The sequence below is a fragment of the Spea bombifrons genome, chromosome 5 (genome assembly GCF_027358695.1).
Source record: "Spea bombifrons isolate aSpeBom1 chromosome 5, aSpeBom1.2.pri, whole genome shotgun sequence".
NCBI lineage: Eukaryota > Metazoa > Chordata > Amphibia > Anura > Pelobatidae > Spea > Spea bombifrons.
Genome location: NC_071091.1, coordinates 361,013 through 387,880, shown reverse-complemented (window position 1 = coordinate 387,880; position 26,868 = coordinate 361,013). Strand labels below are relative to the sequence as shown.

The 26,868-nt window shown below is 47.1% G+C and overlaps 2 protein-coding genes across 2 annotated transcripts; both read left to right on the top strand.

Moving 5' to 3' along the window:
* Positions 1 to 4,379: 4,379 nt before the first annotated feature.
* LOC128496791 (zinc finger protein OZF-like) lies at positions 4,380 to 7,492 on the top strand. The gene is made up of 5 exons (XM_053466586.1): positions 4,380 to 4,479; positions 4,923 to 5,043; positions 5,239 to 5,331; positions 5,820 to 5,939; positions 6,252 to 7,492. Exons 1-5 carry the CDS (start codon positions 4,453 to 4,455, stop codon positions 7,490 to 7,492), a joined length of 1,602 nt encoding a protein of 533 aa, XP_053322561.1. The 5' UTR covers positions 4,380 to 4,452.
* A 3,229-nt stretch (positions 7,493 to 10,721) lies between these two features.
* LOC128496790 (uncharacterized) lies at positions 10,722 to 25,902 on the top strand. Its single transcript, XM_053466585.1, has 5 exons — positions 10,722 to 10,796; positions 12,098 to 12,159; positions 20,351 to 20,471; positions 20,657 to 21,412; positions 25,208 to 25,902. The coding sequence occupies exons 2-5, from the start codon at positions 12,136 to 12,138 to the stop codon at positions 25,900 to 25,902; spliced, it is 1,596 nt and encodes a 531-aa protein (XP_053322560.1). The 5' UTR covers positions 10,722 to 10,796; positions 12,098 to 12,135.
* Positions 25,903 to 26,868: the final 966 nt, after the last annotated feature.

Below are 26,868 nucleotides of genomic sequence, written 5' to 3'. Positions count from 1 at the left end.
CCACGACTGTCCTGCAAAGAATGGGATAGTTGGCAGGTATATGCACGTTAATTCACATGATTTATGGGTCTTGCCTGCTTAGGACATGGAATCGTCACATGCAGCCAACTCCGGGGCTGGCTGGTGCAAGATTTCCAGGGGGTCTTGTGAGACCCCTGCGTGTCAGGAACCACAAAGAGGGCATCTTTTGCTTCAGACCCACCACTTCTGCTGGAATGCTATTCCACGCATCTATAAAGAAATACATTCTTACATCCCACCTAAGCCTATGGCATCAGCTGAGTGAGTGGACCCGCCGTGTACACATTGTACAGCGCTGTGGAATCTGTTGGTGCTATATCAATAAAAGCTAGTAGTAGCAATGAAATGTCACAGATCCTGGTGCATTCACCATGAAATTACCCCACCAGCTGCGGCCACCAGGCAGTGGAGGGGAAGATCTGTGGGGTGTTTATATCTGCCCCTTGTGGAGGGGTCCATATATTTGCTCCACGAGGGTTCCTGTATATTTGCCCCTTAGGGGGTGTGGCCTGGGGGTCCCCGTATATATATATATATATATATATATATATATAGATATATAGATATATATATATATATATATGCCCTTGGGGCCCCCATATATAGGCCCTGGCGGTGTTCCCGTATATAGGCTCTGCGGGGGGTTCCAGTATTTAGGCCCTGGGGGTCTCGTACTGCGGTCTCTTTCTTCACACTTGCTGGATTTGAATTATTTTAGGAAATCTCATCATGCGCACTCCGCGTGCCTCCGTGTCCTGTATGTGATAGATATTTACACGCGTGTGCACACGCTCTCTCCACGGCTCTCAATAAACACCCTCCCTCGTCCACTGCCTCCTGTGTCTTGTTTCCTTCCTGGTGGCCCAGGGCTTGGCCGTTCCCCGCTGCCACTTCCTGCCCCGGCGCCTCTGAGCAGAGGGTGAGGAGGAAGACCTGCTGCCCACTGGCAGGTGGGGCCCCGGGGTAACAATGTTATAAGGGCCCCCTCCAGAATATTCATACACATCCAGCCGGTGTGATTCTGCCCCACGGGCCGGGCACTCGGGAGATCTCCATTCACAGCCTGGCGGCCATGCGCGGTACAGCCTGCATACACGCTGCAAAAGGTGCAAGAGCGGCAGGCGTGGACTGGGAGCTGGGGATGATTAACATGCGCAGCCACACGTGTTCACAGAGATATCACACACATATACATACACATACATATATACATACATACATACATATACATATACACACACATACAGTATGTAACAGAGGTGAGTCCACCCCTCACATTGCTGTAAATATGTTATTATATCTCTCATGTGATGACGCTGAAGAAATGATCTCTGCTACAATGTAACGCAGCGAGTGTACAGCCTGTATAACAGACAGGGCCGGCCCTATAATGGGGCAGACTGGGGCAATTGCCCCAGGCGGCACTTTAGAAGGGGCGGCACTTTTTTTTTTTTTTTTTTTTTGAAGCGGAGGAGAGAGAGAGAGGGGCACCGAGTGGTTTTCGCTTACCCGCTCGGCGCCCCTCTCTCTCTCTCTCCTCAGCGGCGAGTCTCCCTGTTCGGTCCCGGTGCCGGCTTGTAATGCAGAGCGCCGGAAGTGACGTCAATTTCCGGCGCTCAGCATTACAAGCCGGCACCGTGGCAGAGCAAGGAGACTCGCCGCAGGACTGTTTAAAGGTAAGCACCGTGGCGTCGGTGAAGTTTAAAATGCCGCCCCCCCCCCGGCGTCGGCGGGGGGGGGGCGGCATTTTAAACTTCGCCCCAGGCGGCGTTAAGTCTTCGGCCGGCCCTGATAACAGAGTAACTTTACTGCCCCTCAATATAACCCAACACACAGCCATTAACCCCTCAAATATAACCCAACACACGGCCATTAACCCCTCAAATATAACCCAACGCACAGCCATTAACCCCTCAAATATAACCCAACACACGGCCATTAACCCCTCAAATATAACCCAACACACGGCCATTAACCCCTCAAATATAACCCAACACACAGCCATTAACCCCTCAAATATAACCCAACACACAGCCATTAACCCCTCAATATACCCCAACACACAGCCATTAACCCCTCAAATATAACCCAACACACAGCCATTAACCCCTTAATATAACCCAACACACAGCCATTAACCCCTCAATATAACCCAACGCACAGCCATTAACCCCTCAAATATAACCCAACACACAGCCATTAACCCCTCAATATAACCCAACACACAGCCATTAACCCCTCAATATAACCCAACACACAGCCATTAACCCCTCAAATATAACCCAACACACGGCCATTAACCCCTCAATATAACCCAACACACAGCCATTAACCCCTCAAATATAACCCAACACACAGCCATTAACCCCTCAATATAACCCAACACACAGCCATTAACCCCTGAAATATAACCCAACACACAGCCATTAACCCCTCAATATAACCCAACACACACAGCCATTAACCCCTCAATATACCCCAACACACAGCCATTAACCCCTCAAATATAACCCAACACACGGCCATTAACCCCTTAATATAACCCAACACACAGCCATTAACCCCTCAATATAACCCAACGCACAGCCATTAACCCCTCAAATATAACCCAACACACAGCTATTAACCCCTCAATATACCCCAACACACAGCCATTAACCCCTCAAATATAACCCAACACACAGCCATTAACCCCTTAATATAACCCAACACACAGCCATTAACCCCTCAATATAACCCAACGCACAGCCATTAACCCCTCAAATATAACCCAACACACAGCCATTAACCCCTCAATATAACCCAACACACAGCCATTAACCCCTCAATATACCCCAACACACAGCCATTAACCCCTCAAATATAACCCAACACACGGCCATTAACCCCTCAATATAACCCAACACACAGCCATTAACCCCTCAAATATAACCCAACACACAGCCATTAACCCCTCAAATATAACTCAACACACAGCCATTAACCCCTCAATATAACCCAACACACAGCCATTAACCCCTCAAATATAACCCAACACACGGCCATTAACCCCTCAATATAACCCAACACACAGCTGTTAGAAAAATGCTTATGTTATCATAAATATTATTGCTGACAGACAGTAGAAAATGTCTAGTCTATGATATATCACGAGTTGCGCCAACATATCTACTAAGAGGCGTAGCCTGCTTAAAAAGTAACCAATCAGAATGATGCATGCTATTAGAAGCAGATAAGAAGTATAAGAAGTTATATAAACCATGTAATCCAAATACGTAATTAGACAACGCTTCGACTTTTGTGTGTTGTGTGCCTTGTCTCGATTATGCGCATAATCTAAATAAAGGAAAAACTTTTTCTGAGGAGAATTCGACCATTAATTCAACCAACATCAGCCATTAACCCCTCAATATAACCCAACACACAGCCATTAACCCCTCAAATATAACCCAACACACGGCCATTAACCCCTCAAATATAACCCAACACACGGCCATTGTGTGTGAATGGGGAGCAGGGGTGTTAAATTGGGTGTAACTCTGAGCCACGCAGCTGGGTATATGAGGAATCCGGGTATCTGGGTACATAGGGTATTTGGGTATACAAGGTACCTGTGGTATTTTGAGTACCTGGGTATATGGGGTATTTGGGTATACAAGGTACCTGGGGTATCTGGGTACATGGGGAATATGGGGTATCTGGGCATATGGGGTATCTGGGCATGTGGGGTATCTGGGTACATGGGGTGTCTGGGTACATAGGGTTGGGTATACAAGGTACCTGTGGTACTTTGGGTATTTGGATATACTATGTACCTGGGGTATCTGGGTACATGGAGAATATGGGGTATCTGGGCATATGGGGTATCTGGGTACATAGGGTTGGGTATACAAGGTACCTGTGGTACTTTGGGTATTTGGATATACTATGTACCTGGGGCATATGGGGTATCTGGGTACATGGAGAATATGGGGTATCTGGGTATCTGGGGTATCTGGGTATACGGGGTTTTTGAGGAAGAGAGTTATAAACGGCTAAGACATGGTGGGCGTGTCTGCATTGAGTTTTGGGCGTAACTTTACAGAAGGCGTGACAGAATCGGTACACTGAGTGGGCGTGATCTAACATGAGTGGGCGTGTTCGTATAGTGGAATAGGCGTCTCCAGATTGAAGAATGGGGGTGTCGCGGAGAAGCGTGTGTTGTCGGTCCAGAAGAGTAGGCGTGTCAGTGCGAAATGGGCGTGTTCGTTGCTGATTATATGAAATTGGGGCTCTTAACAGCATCAAGTATTACCGTTAATGGGCGTGGTAAGGGGGGGTCGCGGTGTCTGTGGGCGTGCATGAGGCGGGTACAGGAAGGTCGCTGTTTCCCAGCACCCCTTGCGCTGCTGCCATTCTGTGTACGGAAGAGACGGATCCCGGGAGCGGAGCATGGAGAGCGCGGGGGGAGGGGCCGGGGTATGTGAGCGGGTTACAGGGGTATGTGAGCGGGTTACAGGGGTATGTGAGCGGGTTACAGGGGTATGTGAGCGGGTTACAGGTGCATGCAAGGGAGGAGATAGGGGTATCTGAGGGGGGCCGGTGTATTCTAGGGGATTGGCAGGTGGATGTAAGGCAGGGGACAGGGGTGTGTGAGGTAAGCTGGGCTATATTAGGGCTCTTGGGGGGTATGTTAGGGGAGAATTGGGCTGTATTCTCTATTAACCCCGTCTCTGCTGTTTCTCCGCCAATTAACCCCTTCCCCGTTTTGCCCCATAGAGCGGTGCACTGTTCCGTGCCCCCCTCCCGTCTGATGTCCCTGCTTGAGCACAGGTGCCTCCTATGCCGATCACCGCAGCGACGCACCTGTGCTCAGGCAGCGATTGTCTGACAGGTAATGCCCCACGCTTGTCCCGTTGCAGGTGGTGTTCGAGGACGTGGCGCTCTATTTCTCGCAGGGCGAGTGGGAGTATTTAGAAGAATGGCAGAAGGCGCTGTACAAGGAGGTCATGATGGAGAACTTCGAGCTGGTGACATCACTGGGTGAGAGCGACGGGTCACCGGCTGTGGGAGGGGCCGACTCCGTGTCCCATAGGTCCCATCTGTCAGTGTCACCCGGCTGTGGGAGGGGCCAACTCTGTGTCCCATAGGTCCCTTCTGTCTGTGTTGCTCTCCAATGGGGGGCGCCGTTTCTCCGTGTGGTTGGCTCTGGCTTCACGCTTCTGCCTCCTTCCCCAGGGCTGCTGATTCGCAGAGCAAACTGGTCCAAGCTGGAGGCAGATGAGTCGCCCTCTCGCTGGGGTTCGGCAGAGTTCCCCAATGTTCATGATGGTAAGAGGGGCAGCGATACCGGCAGAGCCCCCCCGCGCAGAGCACCGTCGTCTCGGGATGCCGGTACTTTTTTGGACACGATGCCCATGTCCGTAATTTTTACTCTTGGGCTCGTGGGTCTAAAAGTCAGCCTGGAGATAAGCTCGAACTTTTCATCCATAAACAATGTATAAGTTACCCCTACGAGGTGGGGTCGTTTATGGTGCCAGGACCCCACGGCGATGGAGGCTCAGTGAGGTGTGTATATATATATATATATATGGAAAGCAGGGGCAGCACTGGACTGTGCGTACCGCTAGGGCACAAATAGATACAGGTCGCTTGCCCCCCCCCCGATTCCCCCGGCTCTGGTGCCCCCGGCTCTGCCCCCCCCCTGCGCCGCGGCTCTGCCCCCCAGCTCTGGCCCGCCCCTGTGCCCCCGGTTCTGGCACCCTGGCTCTGGCACCCGGAGATGCATTTTGTAGAGACGGCCTTTTTCTTTTTCTCAGAGGAACCTGAGCTGAATATCACCATTAAAGAAGAAGATGATGATGATGATGATGATGATGCTGCAATGACTTCATCCCCCACATCTGACCTCCAGGATTATCCCTATCGGGGTAATAGGGGTAAGACTTCCCGATTAAAAGACAAAAAACCTTTATTATTCTGTAGTGAATCGCACGTGTCGCCGCATGCGCCCCCCCGTACCCGTCGCTGCATGCGCCCCCCCGTACCCGTCGCTGCATGCGCCCCCCCGTCCCCGCACACAGTCCCCGCACACGGTCTCCGCACACGGTCTCGTGTTCGCACACACTCATACACACGCAGTCATACTCACAAGCAGACGCACGTAGGCACTGGCACGCGCTCTCGCACTCGCGCAGTCTCACACACAGCAGGGCGTTTATGGTTAACCCGGAGTCTCTCTCTTCGTCCAGGTTCTGGGTTCGGTGGACGGGTGGGCTGTCTGTCGGAGGCTCTGCCGTCTGCCTCCTCTCCGTGCCGGTTTTTCTCACGTTCTGCCTCCCAGGTGGCGGAGGAGGCAGTCGACCCCGAGAGACCCTATTCCTGCCCTCACTGCCATCGCAGCTTCATTCGCAAATCGCACCTCACCAGCCATCAGCGCACTCACCGCGGAGAGCGGCCCTACTCCTGCGACGTCTGCGGCAAAAGCTTCCACTACCGCCACCATCTGGTGGGGCATCAGCGCATCCACACCGGTGAAAAGCTCTTCTCGTGCGAGTACTGCGGGATTCCGTTCAATCACAAGGGGAACTACCAGACGCACCTGCGCCTGCACACGGGCGAGAGACCCTTCTCCTGCGAACTCTGCAGCAAAAGCTTTAACCGCAAGGCTGACCTCATCACCCACAGCCGCGTGCACACCGGAGAGAGACCGTTCACGTGCGCCGACTGCGGCAAGAGCTTCAGCCGCAAGCAGCACCTGGTGACCCACCGCCGCCGCCATACAGGTGAGACGCCGTTCCCCTGCGACCGCTGCGAGGAGAGGTTTGCCCAGAGGAAGATGTTGCTGCGGCACCAGGAGCTGGTTCACCGAGCGGCGCGGCCCCACAGCTGTGCGGCGTGCGGGAAGGGATTCGCCTGCCACTCGCACCTCCTGACGCACCAGCGAGTTCACCAGAACGGAGGAAGGAGCTGCGGGGCCGAGGGGAAGCCCTTCTCCTGCGACCAGTGCCGGAAAAGCTTCGCCGCGCAGCCGCACTTACAGGCCCACCAGAAAACGCATTCCGGCGCGCCAGGCGAGAGGCCGTACACCTGCGCCGACTGCGGCAAAGGATTCAATAACCGGCAGTATTTAAGCCGCCACCAGAAGATCCACACCGGGGAGCGTCCGTTTCGCTGCAACGTGTGCGGGGACAGCTTCATCCAGAAACCCAACCTAGAGAGGCACAAGAGCATCCACAGCGGGCAGCGGCCCTTCCCCTGCCTGGTGTGCGGGGGCAGCTTCTTCAAAAAGCACAACCTGGTGCGACACCAGCGCATCCACACCGGCGAGAGGCTGCACTTCAGCTGCAAAGTGTCTCAGCCGCCGGCGCGGCCGCTGTCTTTGTCGTCGAAGGACGATTGCAGGGAGCGCAACGGTACCGCCGAGCCTCCGGCCGACAACCCCTGCAGGAACGTCTGCTGCAATCGCACCGGGGGCCGCGATGAACAGTGAGGACTCTGGGACGCTGAAGCCAAGCAAGCCAGCGCTGTACTGGCTATACTGGCCCCCAGTGATAAAATGGGGGGCCAACTGGGATGGTGAGGAGAGGGTGATATACACAGGTGTGTGTGTGGGTGTAGCGGGTAGTCCGGGCGCTGCCGGGAGGGGGAGCGGGTAGTCCGGGCGCTGCCGGGAGGGGAGTGCTTGTGTGGCAGCCATTCAGGTCCCCCAGAGCTGCACAGACGGTCCGCTCCTGATGGGATGCCGCGGTAGCTGTGAGCCAGGTCCACCCGGGGGGGCAATGGGAGAGAGGGCAGCTGTTGGCATTTATGAAAATTGATAGCAGCTGGCACAGATGGGGTTAAATGTCACTATTTGCACGCAGGTGAAGGAGCCCCTGCTTGGCGCAGGACACGGTTACCTGATGGCAAGCAGTAACGGGTCAGGGGATGGGAGAGTAAGGCAGCTGGAAGCGTTCTGTGGGCACTTTGGGGTTTACAGGCATCATTTAATCCGTGTCCCGCCCCTGGGGGCGTGTCCGGGCATACATTCACCCAATAGGGAGACGGCTGCTCGGGGCAGATCTTTACACCACCTGGCACATGCGCTAAACTATGGTGTGTGAAGCATGACGGCGCGTGTGCATTGTGCGTGCGATGTGAGTGAATGTTGTGTGACGGTGTATGCGTGAAGCATGATGGTGCGTGTGCGTGCGATGTCAGGGTATGTTGTGTGATGGCGTGTGCACAATGTGTGTGTAAAGCATGATGGCGCGTGTGCATTGTGCGTGCGATGTGAGTGTATGTTGTGTGACGGTGTATGCGTGAAGCATGATGGTGCGTGTGCATGCGATGTCAGGGTATGTTGTGTGATGGCGTGTGCACGATGCGTGTGTGAAGCATGATGGCGCGCAAAACATCCCCTTAACCCTGACTTTTGGCTTCCAGTTTCTGTGAGGACTTTTAACCCCTCTGCACTGACAGCAGCCTTTGGCCGGCGCTTTAACCCTTTCCTGCCCGTGGGGTTACACTAGTGATCCCCGTCCAGGCGGAATATGAAGTTGTTTGCAGTGAATGAAGAGAAACGCGTCCTCCGTTGGCCTCCATGTTGGAAAGTGGGCGGAGTTAATAAAGCTGATAATTCTCGCTGCGCGTCCCGTTTATTTTCTGACACGCGGCCGGTTGGGACACATTCATTACCAGCAGGGCTGGCGGGGGCCACACGTGGCTCTCAATACTTAACTCACTACAACCATTCTCTAGTTGTCATGGTGATGCACAAAAACTGTGAGGGGGAGGAGTTTGTTGATAGAAAAAAATTTCACCAGAAGGAGCCCCGTCCCCTCCAAAAAAACCTTTATCCCGGCATAAGGCCTACCGGTCTGCAGTTACCGGCGTAAGGCCTGCGGTTACCGGGGTCCGTTTTTGTGAAGTGTCATTCCAATCCCCTAGAACGGCTCCTGCCGGCAGCGACTGGTTAGATAAGTCCGGTAACTGTTTTCTCAGGGCTCTCCGGAGCTCTTTAGGTGGGTCCCTTCGGGCCCCGTGGATCTGTCTGTTTTTAGGTGTCTCCATCTGTAGTCCCGCGTCTTTCATCTCTGAGGAATCACCAGTGAAGACCCTCATACGGAGCCCCTGCTACCCAAGGAACCGACGGACCCCAATCCGCCTGGTAAAATCAGAATTTACTTCTAGTTCCCTAACTTTATTAACACGGCTGACGGCGGCAAATAGATACCCAACCCCGGGTCCCTTTAACTCCGGGAGCACGCAGACAATAGTCCCGGAAAGGGGATTATCTTCTAAATATGGCTCCCCGCCTGTGTTATCTCCCATTAGCTGCCGGACTGGTGCCTTCCATCCCTGTGGAGAGGAGGCTGTTTTAGTGAATAGGTGGCGCCGCGGAGCAGGGAAGGCTGCGCTGGCCGGCTCAGAGCTCCGGACCTTACCAGGAACGTCCCTGTGAGGGGCTGGAAGGGCCGGCAGCCACGAGTCGGTAAAAACTTAAAAGAAGTCCAAGAGCTCAACGGTGCATGGAGCCGGTCAACGGACACAAAGTGCGAGCCGTGGTATCTTCCGATAAGAGGTTTATCTACCGGTAACAGTCACCGGGCTGCCCGGGTCCGAGTTCCACGTGAGGGATACCTTTTGGCGGTAGTCCGGTCCGGACGGTATTCCCGGCAGCCTGGCCCTGTGACACCCACATAATCCTGGGTACTTGACCCAAGCGAGACAGCCGAAAAAAAACGGGATGGGAGGAAGAGAGACGGGGAGAGAGAGAGATGAGGAACAAAGAGAAAGAGGGGGTGGGAGAGAGAGATGTGGAGAGAAAAGAAAAATGGGGAGAGGGGATGGGAGAGTGAAGGGTCAAAAAGACGGGGAGAGAGAGAGACAGGGAATGGGAGAGGGGGGAGATGAGGAAAGAGAGACAGGGGAAAACCAGAAAGAGGGGATGGGAGCGAGAGAGAGATGGAGAGGGGAAGAGACATTTAAATCCATAAAGGGATAAAGGACGGGAGGGAAATTCATATCAAAGGAGGAGAAAAACAAGAGACCGAAATCTAACACTAGAGGGTCAGAGACTGAGATGGAATGGAAGGGAGTTTTACTTTACTGAGAGGGTGGTGGATAAGTGGAACAGCCTCCCAGCTGAAGTAGGGGGCAGTGATTGATTGTGTTGCAGCACAGAGCTCCATGGATTTTTCACCTCTCTCTCTCGGCTGGTCAGGGGAGATTAGGGGACCCCCCTCCTGCCCCTGACCCCCCCCTGCCCCGTGACCCCCCCTGCCCCGTGACCTCCCCTGCCCCGTGACCCCCCTGCCCTCAGTGTCCTGAAGATCTGTAGAATGTTTTGTCTCATCGTTGATTCCAAGCTGGATTTGCCCCCCTGTGGAGGCTTTTTGGGAAGAGATGGGAATTGAGGGTCTGAGACGTCCCCGGACCCCCTGACCATAAATACAGATTTAGCTTTTTAAGATTTTTAACGCTCTAAAGGCGGCCTGTCTCTGCGTCCGTTCGCTCGCGTCGCTCGTCTGTTACTGGTGTGCACGGGGAGGGGGTGTGTCCTAACCCAGCCACACCGGGGGGGGGGCGTGAATGTGTGAGAGAGAGAGACAGAGAGAGAGAGAGAGAGCGAGGGAGAGAGAGGGAGAGAGAGAGAGACAGAGAGCGAGAGAGAGCGAGGGAGAGAGAGAGGGAGAGAGAGAGGGAGAGAGAGAGGGAGAGACAGAGAGCGAGAGAGAGCGAGAGAGAGCGAGGGCTCCGGGGACAGAAGGAGCTGCCGCTGGGAGATGCCACCTGCCCCACACGCTACACAGGTGAGTCCCATGCAGCACTGCTAATAGATTGTAAGCTCTTCTACCACACACACTGCGGCTCCTCTCTCTCTTATCAGCCTTCTGCCCCGAGACTCCCAAAGTATTAACCCTTTAACAGCCCGTCACACAGACTATCGCAGCGACTCCCTAATGACGGCAGCCAAATGACTCTAATAACGGTCGTTATGGAAACCGTCACCTGTCGGGAGGTAAAGATATTCTGAATGGAGTCACCTATATTCAAGCAGGGATTCCAGCTGTGATATAGCAAGGAGAAAAGTGCCTCTTCATCCCGAGACCCTCAGACTGGGGTAAAAACCCTGACAATTTGCCCCTTCATCCTGAGACTGGGGTAAAACCCTGAGAATCTGCCCCTTCATCCCGAGACCCTGAGACTGGGGTAAAAACCCTGAGAATCTGCCCCTTCATCCCGAGACCCTGAGACTGGGGTAAAAATCCTGAGAAAAGCTCAGAATTCTCCATTTGCCCTGGGACTGGAGCTAAAATCCTGGGACTCCGGGGTAACTTTAAGCTGAATACTTAGCTAAATAGTTGTGTCATTCAGCGTCTGGGCCAGCAGGGGGCCCCCCGGGGGCAGAGAGGGGCCCCTGGGGGAAGAGAGGGGGCCCCCGGGGCAGATGAGATGGTTGGCATAAAGTTATATGACAGTGTTTACAGTCAGAGAGCACTTTTCCCCTTCATGGGGCAGATAACAGAAGGTTTCTTCATTAAATGCAATGTGTGCAAAACCGTTGGATGAGACCCGGCCCCCAGGGGCCACGCGGCGTAGATTACTTGTAAGCCTTTGATTCGTTTGGCCTTTACTCGTTTACATGATTCATGTTAATTATAATTAATATAAAAAAATGCGTATTATTGCTGCCCCGATATGGGGTAAAAAGCCGGAATTTAACCCAAAACAAAGGCAAGAAATAGACACTTTGGGCACAAGAATCTCCGCCCCTGCGCAGGCCACAGATAAGCAATAAGTAAACCGGACACCCTCGGAAGCACATGAAGGGACGTCCGGACCCTGTGATTGGTTCATTTCTGCCCTCACTGACCTAAGCGGACCGGCGATGACGAGGCGGTCGCTGGCCATAAAGTGCCATCATGTGACATAAACGGCGGATATGCGCGGCTGCGTGATACGTTTTTTGCTCACGCGGCCCCCATTTACTGAGGGTCTCGAGGAGGGCGCTGAGATCGGGGGTCAGTTTAATGCTCATTATCTGCCCCTTCACCAGTCTGAAGCGTGGCAGCTAATACCCCCTGTGCTTTATTGTCTTCACTTTATTCAGCGCCAACGGACTCCGCAGCGCAGCGTGAAGGAGGAGGAATGCAGTCAGGGAAGCGCAGACCGGTAAGTCTGACCTCTGCAAACACTTCAAAGAGAATAAAAGGGATCAAATAAATCATCATAATAATAATAATAATATCAATAATAATAATAATATCAATAAATAATATTAATATTTACAGGAGATATGAATCAGAGTGGGGTTTACACTGAATAATAATAATAATAATAATAAATATTAATATTTACAGGAGACATGAATCAGAGTGGGGTTTACACTGAATAATAGTAATAATAATAATAATAAATAATATTAATATTTACAGGAGACATATGAATCAGAGTGGGGTTTACACTGAATAATAATAGTAATAATAATAATCATATTTATGGCAGGCAGATGAATGTAAGCAGGGCTTTTATCAAATCTTAATAATAATAATAATATCAATAAATAGTAACAATAATAATATTAATATTTATGAAAGACAGATGAATCTGAATGGGGTTTACACTGAATAATAATAATAATAATAATAATAATAATACCAATAAATAATATTTTACGCCAGGCAGATGAATGTAAGTGGGGTTTATATCAAATCTAAATAATAATAATAATACATATTAATAATATCAATAGTAACAACAATATTTACAGGAGATATGAATCTGAGTGGGGTTTACACTGAATAATAATAATAATAATAAATAATATTAATATTTACAGGAGACATGAATCAGAGTGGGGTTTACACTGAATAATAATAATAATAATAAATAATATTAATATTTACAGGAGACATGAATCAGAGTGGGGTTTACACTGAATAATAATAATAATAATAATAATAAATAATATTAATATTTACAGGAGACATATGAATATTATTACACTGAATAATAATAGTAATAATAATAATCATATTTACGGCAGGCGGATGAATGTGAGCAGGGCTTTTATCAAATATTAATAATATTAATATCAATAAATACTAACAATAATAATATTAATATTTATGGAATCTGATGAATCTGAATGGGGTTTACACTGAATAATAATAATAATAGTAATAAAAATAATAACAATAAATAGTAACAATAATATTAATATTTACAGGAGATATGAACCTGAGTGGGGTTTACACTGAATAATAATAATAATAATAGTAATAATAATAATAATATTTATGGAAGATAGATGAATCTGAATGGGGTCTACACTGAATAATAATAATAATAATAGCAATAAATAGTAACAATAATATCAATTAATATTTACAGGAGATATGAATCTGAGTGGGGTTTACGCTGAATAATAATAATAGTAATAATAATAATAATATTTATGGAAGATAGATGAATCTGAATGGGGTTTACACTGAATAATAATAATAATATCAATAAATAGTAACAATATTAATTAATATTTACAGGAGATATGAATCTGAGTGGGGTTTACACTGAATAATAATAATAATAATAGCAATAAATAGTAACAATATTAATTAATATTTACAGGAGATATGAATCTGAGTGGGGTTTACACTGAATAATAATAATAATAATAAAAATAATAACAATAGTAATAATAATATTATTACAAATATTACTAATATTTAGGCAAGCAGATGAATGTGAGCAGGGTTTATAACGAATAATATTAATAACAATATCAATAAATAATAATATTTATATTTCCAGGAGATATGAATCTGAGTGGGGTTTATGCTGAATAATAATAATAATAGTAATAATAATAATAGTAATAATAATAATAATAGTAATAGTAATAATAATAATAATAATAATAGTAATAATAATAATAATAATATATTTAAGGAAGATAGATGAATGTGAGCAGGGTTTATGCCCCCCGGAGTAGATAGTACAGCAGAGGGGGCATCCCCCCAGTGTCCCTTATGTCACGTGCATGCGCAGAGACGCTGCCTCCCACACGCGCATTATATATCACGTTGGGGGTATTTCTCTACCTCCAGGGGCAGATTTCTTAATGTAATGGAATTCCACCTCGGTAGTCATGATGTCAGATTATCCTGAGCTTTCTACATCCTGATGGGGCAGGTGCGTTCATGCAGAAGGTGTGGCTTTGTTTCTATGGGGGGTTAACAGCCCCCATGGGGGTAATTAATGGCCCTGTGTTTCTCTAAACGTGGCAGTTTATAATCATCCATAACGTGATGCTCCGTGGAAGAGGGGGCTCCATAGCACTAACTGACAGATAAAGCCCTAATGTGTATCTTAGCAACAATGCATGAGGAGCCTGGAGTGTATCCTAGCAACGGAGTATGAGGAGCATGCAGTGTATCCTAGCAACCTGGTATGAGGAGCATGTTGCGTATCCTAGCAACCTAGAAGTGCCTGGCCAGCAATGGGCACACCAGCTGATTTGTATCCTAGCAACTGCTGGCCTAGTGCCCATGTACCCAGATCTTCAGGGGTAGAAGGGGCCACAGGGACTAAGGCATGTATTTTATCTGCAATCCCATGAGCAGCCAGCAGGGCATCTCGTGCTGCAGGCGCTTCGAGCAGCATTTCCATACCTGGGAACCGGAGTCCACCCACGCAGGTCGCGGACAGGACTGCCCCTGACGTCGGTGGGCGCTCTCTCTTATGTCCTTGGGCGTTGCCACTCATGTCAACGCAAATTAAATGCGTGGAGTAATCAGGTGTTGACCTGGAGAAGCAGAGCTTCTCCCGGAAATTCTCCGGGCCAAACCCATACAGTAACACACACTTACACTAACACCGTATACTGACTCACACAATGACTCCAACACCATACAGCAACACACACTTACACTAACACCGTATACTAACTCACACAATGACTCCAACACCATACAGTAACACACACTTACACTAACACCGTATACTGACTCACACAATGACTCCAACACCATACAGCAACACACACTTACACTAACACCGTATACTGACTCACACAATGACTCCAACACCATACAGTAACACACACTTACACTAACACCGTATACTGACTCCCACAATGACTCCAACACCATACAGTAACACACACTTACACTAACACCTTATACTGACTCACACAATGACTCCAACACCATACAGTAACACACTTACACTAACACCGTATACTGACTCCCACAATGACTCCAACACCATACCGTAACACACACTTACACTAACACCGTATACTGACTCCCACAATGACTCCAACACCATACAGTAACACACACTTACACTAACACCGTATACTGACTCCCACAATGACTCCAACACCATACAGTAACACACACTTACACTAACACCGTATACTGACTCCCACAATGACTCCAACACCATACAGTAACACACACTTACACTAACACCGTATACTGACTCACACAATGACTCCAACACCATACAGTAACACACACTTACACCAACACCGTATACTGACTCACACAATGACTCCAACACCATACAGTAACACACACTTACGCTAACACCTTATACTGACTCACACAATGACTCCAACACCATACAGTAACACACACTTACACTAACACCGTATACTGACTCACACAATGACTCCAACACCATACAGTAACACACTTACACTAACACCGTATACTGACTCCCACAATGACTCCAACACCATACCGTAACACACACTTACACTAACACCGTATACTGACTCCCACAATGACTCCAACACCATACAGTAACACACTTACGCTAACACCGTATACTAACTCACACAATGACTCCAACACCATACAGTAACACACTTACGCTAACACCGTATACTAACTCACACAATGACTCCAACACCATACAGTAACACACACTTACACTAACACCGTATACTGACTCACACAATGACTCCAACACCATACAGTAACACACACTTACACTAACACCGTATACTGACTCACACAGTGACTCCAACACCATACATTAACACACACTTACACTAACACCGTATACTAACACACACAATGACTCCAACACTATACAGTAACACACACTTACACCAACACCGTATACTGACTCACACAATGACTCCAACACCATACAGTAACACACACTTACACTAACACCGTATACTGACTCACACAGTGACTCCAACACCATACATTAACACACACTTACACTAACACCGTATACTAACACACACAATGACTCCAACACTATACAGTAACACACACTTACACTAACACCGTATACTAACTCACACAATGACTCCAACACCATACAGTAACACACACTTACACCGTATACTGACTCACACAATGACTCCAACACCATACAGTAACACACACTTACACTAACACCGTATACTGACTCACACAATGACTCCAACACCATACAGTAACACACACTTACGCTAACACCGTATACTGACTCACACAATGACTCCAACACCATACAGTAACACACTTACGCTAACACCGTATACTAACTCACACAATGACTCCAACACCATACAGTAACACACACTTACACTAACACCGTATACTGACTCACACAATGACTCCAACACCATACAATAACACACACTTACACTAACACCGTATACTGACTCACACAATGACTCCAACACCATACAGTAACACACACTTACACTAACACCGTATACTGACTCACACAATGACTCCAACACCATACAGTAACACACACTTACACTAACACCGTATACTGACTCACACAATGACTCCAACACCATACAGTGAGACACACTTACGCTAACACCGTATACTGACTCACACAATGACTCCAACACCATACAGTAACACACACTTACACCAACACCGTATACTGACTCACACAATGACTCCAACACCATACAGCAACACACACTTACACTAACACCGTATACTGACTCACACAATGACTCCAACACCATACAGTAACACACACTTACGCTAACACCTTATACTGACTCACACAATGACTCCAACACCATACAGCAACACACACTTACGCTAACACCGTATACTGACTCACACAGTGACTCCAACACCATACAGTAACACACACTTACACTAACACCGTATACTGACTCACACAATGACTCCAACACCATACAGTAACACACACTTACACCAACACCGTATACTAACTCACACAATGACTCCAACACCATACAGTAACACACACTTACGCTAACACCGTATACTGACTCACACAATGACTCCAACACCATACAGTAACACACACTTACACTAACACCGTATACTGACTCACACAATGACTCCAACACCATACAGTAACACACACTTACACTAACACCGTATACTAACTCACACAATGACTCCAACACCATACAGTAACACACACTTACACTAACACCGTATACTGACTCACAGTGACTCCAACACCATACAGTAACACACACTTACGCTAACACCTTATACTGACTCACACAATGACTCCAACACCATACAGTAACACACACTTACACTAACACCGTATACTGACTCACACAGTGACTCCAACACCATACAGTAACTCACACTTACAACATATACTGACTCACACAATGACTCCAACACCATACAGTAACACACACTTACACCAACACCGTATACTGACTCACACAGTGACTCCAACACCATACAGTAACACACACTTACACTAACACCGTATACTGACTCACACAATGACTCCAACACCATACAGTAACACACACTTACACTAACACCGTATACTGACTCACACAATGACTCCAACACCATACAGTAACACACACTTACGCTAACACCGTATACTGACTCACACAATGACTCCAACACCATACAGTAACACACACTTACACCAACACCGTATACTAACTCACACAGTGACTCCAACACCATACAGTAACACACACTTACACTAACACCGTATACTGACTCACACAGTGACTCCAACACCATACATTAACACACACTTACACTAACACCGTATACTGACTCACACAATGACTCCAACACCATACAGTAACACACACTTACACTAACACCGTATACTGACTCACACAATGACTCTCATACCATACAGTAACACACACTTACACTAACACCGTATACTGACTCACACAATGACTCCAACACCATACAGTAACACACACTTACACTAACACCGTATACTGACTCACACAATGACTCCAACACCATACAGTAACACACACTTACACCAACACCGTATACTAACTCACACAATGACTCCAACACCATACAGTAACACACACTTACGCTAACACCGTATACTGACTCACACAATGACTCCAACACCATACAGTAACACACACTTACACTAACACCGTATACTAACTCACACAATGACTCCAACACCATACAGTAACACACACTTACGCTAACACCGTATACTAACTCACACAATGACTCCAACACCATACAGTAACACACACTTACACCATATACTGACTCACACAGTGACTCCAACACCATACAGTAACACACACTTACACTAACACCGTATACTGACTCACACAATGACTCTCATACCATACAGTAACACACACTTACACTAACACCGTATACTGACTCACACAATGACTCCAACACCATACAGTAACACACACTTACACTAACACCGTATACTGACTCACACAGTGACTCCAACACCATACAGTAACACACTTACGCTAACACCGTATACTGACTCACACAATGACTCCAACACCATACAGTAACACACACTTACACTAACACCGTATACTGACTCACACAATGACTCTCATACCATACAGTAACACACACTTACGCTAACACCGTATACTGACTCACACAATGACTCCAACACCATACAGTAACACACACTTACGCTAACACCGTATACTAACTCACACAATGACTCCAACACCATACAGTAACACACACTTACACTTACACCGTATACTGACTCACACAATGACTCCAACACCATACAGTAACACACACTTACACTAACACCGTATACTAACTCACACAATGACTCCAACACCATACAGTAACACACACTTACACTAACACCGTATACTGACTCACACAATGACTCTCATACCATACAGTAACACACACTTACACTAACACCGTATACTGACTCACACAGTGACTCCAACACCATACAGTAACACACACTTACACTAACACCGTATACTGACTCCCACAATGACTCCAACACCATACAGTAACACACTTACGCTAACACCGTATACTGACTCACACAATGACTCCAACACCATACAGTAACACACACTTACGCTAACACCGTATACTGACTCACACAATGACTCCAACACCATACAGTAACACACTTACGCTAACACCGTATACTGACTCACACAATGACTCCAACACCATACAGTAACACACACTTACGCTAACACCGTATACTGACTCACACAATGACTCCAACACCATACAGTAACACACTTACGCTAACACCGTATACTTACTCACACAATGACTCCAACACCATACAGTAACACACACTTACACTAACACCGTATACTGACTCACACAATGACTCCAACACCATACAGTAACACACACTTACACTAACACCGTATACTAACTCACACAATGACTCCAACACTATACAGTAACACACACTTACACTAACACCGTATACTGACTCACACAATGACTCCAACACCATACAGTAACACACACTTACACTAACACCGTATACTAACACACACAATGACTCCAACACTATACAGTAACACACACTTACGCTAACACCTTATACTGACTCACACAATGACTCCAACACCATACAGTAACACACACTTATGCTAACACCGTATACTGACTCACACAATGACTCCAACACCATACAGTAACACACACTTACACTAACACCGTATACTGACTCACACAATGACTCCAACACCATACAGTAACACACACATACGCTAACACTGTATACTGACTCACACAATGACCCCAACACCATACAGTAACACACACTTACACTAACACCGTATACTAACTCACACAATGACTCCAACACCATACAGTAACACACACTTACACTAACACCGTATACTGACTCACACAATGACTCCAACACCATACAGTAACACACACTTACGCTAACACTGTATACTGACTCACACAATGACTCCAACACCATACAGTAACACACACTTACACTAACACCTTATACTGACTCGCACAATGACTCCAACACCATACAGTAACACACACTTACACTAACACCGTAAACCAACTCACACAATGACGGTGCTCTGTACTAATCGCCTCTTGCTCCCTCGCCCCAGGGTGTGTTCAGCGATGCCACATTGTCGTTTTCCGACGAGGAGTGGCTACAGTTGTCCGCCTGGCAGAGGGACCTCTACACGAGCGTTATGAAGGACACCATGGAACTTTTCTCTTCCTTGGGTGAGACGCCGAACTCTCCGGGATACGCGTAACCTGCAGACAAGCAGGGGAGGGGTATTTCTCTTGATGTGGGGCAGTCAGACTGATGTGGGGTATTTCCTCTCTGCTCAGGGGTGTTTTGGGGCAGGATACGAGGAACGAGCTCCCAGTATCTCTGCCAAAGCTTGTTTGTTTTTTCTTACCAGATGAAAGGTTTATGAGAAATGGAACCAAAGCCGACGGAAGGGATTGGGAAACCGGCGGGGAATCCCCGGGTTCCCTCACAGAGGAGAGCGTTCAGGAGGACGGCATTATCCAGAGTGCAGAGCGAGCGCTATCCCGGGACAGCGAGGGAGAAAGCGTGATTATTCCACATGCAGAGCGAGCGCTATCCCGGGACAGCGAAGGAGAACTCGCGATTATTCCACGTGCAGAGCGACTGTTATCCCGGCACAGCGAGGGAGAAAGCGTGATTATTCCACGTGCAGAGCGAGCGCTATCCCGGGACAGCGAGGGAGAAAGCGCGATTATTCCACGTGCAGAGCAAGCGCTATCCCGGGACAGCGAGGGAGAAAGCGCGATTATTCCACGTGCAGAGCGACTGCTATCCCGGGACAGCGAAGGAGAAAGCGCGATTATTCCACGTGCAGAGCGACTGCTATCCCGGGACAGCGAAGGAGAAAGCGCGATTATTCCACGTGCAGAGCGACCGTTATCCCGGGAAGGTGCAGACTACGTCGGGAGGTCTTTCATCCAGGAGACGGCAAAGACAGCGGTGACAGATCGTGGAGGAGACTGTGGTCCAATCAGGGAGCGGTTTGCACCAGACAGCCCCAGAGACGGCTTCTTCTGGCCGAGCGACAGCCTTTCCTCTCGTGGTTCTAAAGGGGTCCCCCATGATGGACAAGCTGCTTATGTTTCTGTGGTCTCAAGCCCGGTGGACATCGGCGACACGTTCCCAGGTGAGGCGCTCTGTGCATTAACCTCAGGTCTGTTGGGGTTCCGGTAAAGAAATGGGGGTCAACGCGTCTCAGTGGTCACATGTGAACTGCTCAATGTCAGGCAGCTGCTGCAAGAGCCGGTAAAATATTGTCCAGAATAAGAGAATGAGAGGTTTTAACTCCCAGGAGGAACATATAATTCTGCCCCTGTATAAGGCAATGCTAATACCCCCACCTTGAGTATGGAGGGCACCAGCCTCCACTTTGGGCTTCTAGTTTCCCCATGCAGTGGGTTTTTATAAGGAGGACTCTCTTTTAGCACTGGCCCCAACCATGTACACGGCGGTCATACATTTATCATACAGGACGGGCTGTGCGCCCGGCTCTCTGCGTTATCTGCCGTCTGTCCGCATATCACAGGAATCCGCCTTCCATGTGTGAATAATTAAACATCACGCGATTCAACAACGAAGGAAGGAGAAAAGTTACAACAAGAGAGCGGAATCTAACGCTAGAGGGTCCGAGGCTGAGATGGAACGGAAGGAAGGTTTACTTTACTGAGAGGGTGGTAGATAAATGGTACAGCCACCCAGCAGAGGTGGTAGAGGGTAACACAGTGAGGGTGTTAAACATGCATGGGATAAACATACGGCTCCTGAATCTAAGACGAGACCAACGACAGATTAACCCCTTAAGGACCAGGCTATTTTTTACTTTTGTACCCTTAGGGACCGAGTTTTAACACTTTTGCGGCGCTCGTGTTTAGATGTAATTTTCTCCTCACTCATTTAGTGACAAAAGTTATATGTTGTTTTTTTTTCAGGAGGAGAAGGGGCATATTATCTAATTATCTAAAAAATAATAAAATATGATGAAAAGTTACTCATCCAAAGTTACTCATCCAAAAAAGCTAATGAAAAAACCTACTAAATAGATTCTACTATTTGTCATGAGATTAGAAATATCCATTTTTATGTTTTTTGCAAGTTATTGGGCAATTAGTACAAGTAGCGTTTTGCTATTTCAAAACCATTTTTTTTTCCAAATCTGGTAATTCTGCCCCATGTGCTATTTTGGGTATCTTTAAAGCCGGTCGATACAATTTACCCCATCAAACCATATATTTTTGAAAAATAGACACCTCAAGGTATTTCAAATACCGGTATTTTAACCCTTTCCATGCACTAATTCTACTACCACCCTGTCAAACTTTGTGGTAGTAAAAGTGTTTTTTATCACTAAAATTGTGCTTCAGGTATGGATTTACAGCTCCTGGTATACGTCACGTTCAGCAATATCTCCTGAGTACAGTGATACCCCCCGTGCATGGGTTTGTCGGGTTGTTTGGGAGGTAAAAAGCCACATTTAGGAAGTGTGCATTTTTCTACTTTTACATCTGCCCCCATGTCCTAATAGGGCCCTCTTTGAAGCTGGCTAATTCAATTTACCCCATCAAACCATATATTTTATAAATTCATAGTTCCAGGGATACGTCACTATCAAACAAGACCCCAATGTGTGTTCAGCAACATCTGCCGAGTGCAGTGATACCCCCCATGCATGGGTTTGACTGGTGTTTGGGGTTAAAAGGCCACATTTAGGAAGTGCACCCCCCCCCCCATTTTGGTCAGTCTGTGCCTATGCCCTATCTTTGAGCCCAGCCGCTCCAATTTACCCCATCAAACCATTCTTTTTTTTTTTTTTAATTAGACACCCCTTGGGTATTTGAAATGCATTTACTTTAACTCTTTCCATGTCAACATTTTTGGGAAGATACAGAGCTAATTTTAGCACTTACTCATAATAATAATTTTAAATGTTACCACTTTTTTTTTTTTTTTTAGCTTCCCCCCTCCATATATTAGTTATCCGGGGGGGGGGGAGTATATAATATGAGAAATATACAGGATATAACGGGTTATAAGGACGGGATTAGTTATACGGCCGGAGAGAGTACATAATATATAATATGAGGAATATACAGGATATAACGGGTTATAAGGACGGGATTAGTTATACGGCCGGAGAGTGTATAATATATAACATGAGGAATATACAGGATATAACGGGTTATAAGGACGGGATTAGTTATACGGCCGGAGAGTATATAATATATAATATGAGGAATATACAGGGATATAACGGGTTATAAGGACGGGATTAGTTATACGGCCGGAGAGTATATAATATATAATATGAGGAATATACAGGATATAACGGGTTATAAGGACGGGATTAGTTATACGGGGAGGAGAGTATATAATATATAATATGAGGAATATACAGGATATAACGGGTTATAAGGATGGGATTAGTTATACGGCCGGAGAGTATATAATATATAATATGAGGAATATACAGGGATATAACGGGTTATAAGCCCGGGATTAGTTATACGGCCGGAGAGTATATAATATATAATATGAGGAATATACAGAATATATAACGGGTTATAAGGAAGGGATTAGTTATACAGGGGGGGGTATATGATATATAATATGAGGAATATACAGGGATATAACGGGTTATAAGGACGGGATTAGTTATATGGCCGGAGAGTATATAATATATAATATGAGGAATATACAGGATATAACGGGTTATAAGGACGGGATTAGTTATACGGCCGGAGAGTATATAATATATAATATGAGGAATATACAGGGATATAACGGGTTATAAGGAAGGGATCAGTTATACGGGTCGGAGAGTATATAATATATAATATGAGGAATATACAGGATATAACGGGTTATAAGGACGGGATTAGTTATACGGGTCGGAGAGTATATATTATATAATATGAGGAATATACAGGACATAACGGGTTATAAGGACGGGATTAGTTATACGGCCGGAGAGTATATAATATATAATATGAGGAATATACAGGGATATAACAGGTTATAAGGATGGGATTAGTTATAAGGTGGGAGAGTATATAATATATAATATGAGGAATATACAGGGATATAACGGGTTATAAGGACGGGATTAGTTATACGGGGGAAGAGTATATAATATGTAATATGAGGAATATACAGGGATATAACGGGTTATAAGGACGGGATTAGTTATACGGCCAGAGAGTATATAATATATAATATGAGGAATATACAGGGATATAACGGGTTATAAGGACGGGATTAGTTATATGGGCCGGAGAGTATATAATATATAATATGGCTCCATTGACTTGCATGGTTGAGTGCAGTACCTGTATTCAACCTGCAAGTGGAGCCAGAGTTCTCTAAAGGGTCTGGAGGCAGCTGAAAATGTGATCGCCGGCGATTGCGTTTTGAGCCTACAGAATTGCTCCGTGGGAGCGATCGAAGGCTCGGGGGGGGGGGGTTGCTTTGGCTGGTCTGCCAGTAGCAGCAGCGCCCCCGCTTGTGGTGACGTGGGGCCATTTTTTTGGGATGACATACCTGGTACATCCCAGTCACGAAGGGGTTAAAAGATAATTTTTCTGTTTTATTTTCTGCACTGCATGGGTCATATAAGTATTTTATAAATTGTGTTTTTACAATAAATAATATTTTGACTATCGTGGTGATATAATATCTCATTTGAATTATAATTTTCGGCGATCTGAAAGGATTTAGGATCAGAGATAAAATATAGGGTCTCTCTTTATATTAATATTGTGGATGCGGTCCTACAATAATTAATAGCATCAGCATTTTGCGTATGTGATAGAATATTGATCTTGCCTATTTTATCTCATTAATATCTTACCACTAAAAGCCGCCTGTGCCCGTCTCCGCCGCGCGGTTTTCCGTCTCATATCTCTGTCTCTTTGTATCATTCCTCCAGGTTTGTTTCAAGTCATTAAAGTGGAAGAAATGGGAGACAGAAAAGGAGAAGAGAAGGATTTCTCTAGAGAGGAGTCATTTCCAGATCAAAACGGTGGAACATCAAATACCGAAATGGGGCTGGAAGACAGGGTCTTTCCTTTGGCCCTAATGGGACCCCAAAGTAATCCCGAGTCACAGTTTGTGTGGTTGCAACAAGGGAGGATTCTCTTGCAGGAAATCTCGCTGCCGGTGAGCGTAATCGCAATCCCCGCGAGCAGTCAGGCCATTGTGCCGAAAGACGTCGGTGGAATCTCTGGTTTTACCAAAAGCGCCAGGAGGAGAGGCGGGGCAGGTAAGTACTACTCCTGTGCTACATGCGAGCGACGTTTCCTGTATAAGATGCATCTGGTGAGACACGAGAAGACACACAAGCCGACGCAAAGTTTCTCCTGTGCCACCAGCCGCAAGGAGTTTGCTCTAAGTATGGATCCAATGGGCACCAAGGAGACGTGGCCAGAACGTTACAGACTCCACCGCTTCCCCAAATCCGTGTATCCTTCCCGGCAGAAGACGGACAGACCCCCGTTACTGGAGCACGGAGACGACCCAGAGCTCACGGGAGAGTCGTGCTCCGAGCTCCACCAGCACTTACAGCTCTCCACCGTTTTCTTGCAGAACCTGATCTCCTCCACCGGCTGCTTGGAGTATGACTAGCGGCCGGCGGAACACCGGCGTTCCGGGGCCAGGACCGGGCCAAGTCTTCTGTGTATCCCACCGTGATCACCCGAAGATCCACCAAAAAGGCGTTACCCAAAGCCTGGTCTGTGGCCCCTGAAGCCTAGGAGTTCTGCATCCCTGGTTTAGGCTACGGAGCTTCTGCGACAGACACGGACGGTGGGAAGTCCTGACTCCTGCAGGACCCGAACACTTTTATAACTAAACGCAGCTCTAAGGACACCATTCTTGGCGCTTCACAGAAATAACTCTTAAATCATCAAATTTTGTCACATTTCTAATTTTTGTTGTCAGAAACCGAAACGGCGTCTTAAACATTTCTGTATTCCTATGTTCAGAGAATAAAACGACCGATCTGAGAAATTCATGTTTTGTGTCAGTGGAACCGCAGCTTTAACCCTCCTGCACGCCGTTCAGCAGATCCGAGTTGGAGCTTAAAGCGAAGTCAGACCCGGAGCAGACGCCGCGTTCACGGCTCTAAAGCCGAGGGGTCAAACCCCGAAGGGGCAAAAACCCAAAGCGACCTTCCGGCCCCCGCGATGCATCATTCGTCGAGTGCTCAAAGGGTTAAACAGCAATCATTTATAAGGGCCATTCATTCTCTATTGCTCCATCCAGCATGGAGGATATTCCTGCACCTGTACCCTCCAGGGGCAGTAGCTTGGGGCATTAACGTGGCTCTTGTCACACGCGTTTGGTGTCTGTCCCCGGCCGTTACCAACGTTACGCTCACAATCAGTAAAGCGACGCCTGATTTGGGGAAATTAAGTATTTACAACAGATGATTTTACCGTCTGAGCCGAGTGACGCACGGAGCCGACATAAACCGCCCCGCTACCAGCTACACAAGACGTGTACAGGTAAATGTCGCATCACCACGGGAACCATCAGATGCTTTAAGCTAAGCTGCAACCTGAGCGGCCTTCCAGCGGAGGTGCTCCTGCT

Excerpts from the sequence above, each read along its gene's own strand:
- LOC128496791 (XM_053466586.1), top strand. The coding sequence starts at position 4,453 with ATGGAGAGCGCGGGGGGAGGGGCCGGG. Across the intron at positions 5,044-5,238 it reads CGAGCTGGTGACATCACTGG|GGCTGCTGATTCGCAGAGCA; the intron begins GTGAGAGCGACG and ends CTCCTTCCCCAG. Across the intron at positions 5,940-6,251 it reads TCCCTATCGGGGTAATAGGG|GTTCTGGGTTCGGTGGACGG; the intron begins GTAAGACTTCCC and ends CTCTTCGTCCAG.
- LOC128496790 (XM_053466585.1), top strand. The coding sequence starts at position 12,136 with ATGCAGTCAGGGAAGCGCAGACCG. Across the intron at positions 12,160-20,350 it reads AGTCAGGGAAGCGCAGACCG|GGTGTGTTCAGCGATGCCAC; the intron begins GTAAGTCTGACC and ends CCCTCGCCCCAG. Across the intron at positions 20,472-20,656 it reads GGAACTTTTCTCTTCCTTGG|ATGAAAGGTTTATGAGAAAT; the intron begins GTGAGACGCCGA and ends TTTTCTTACCAG.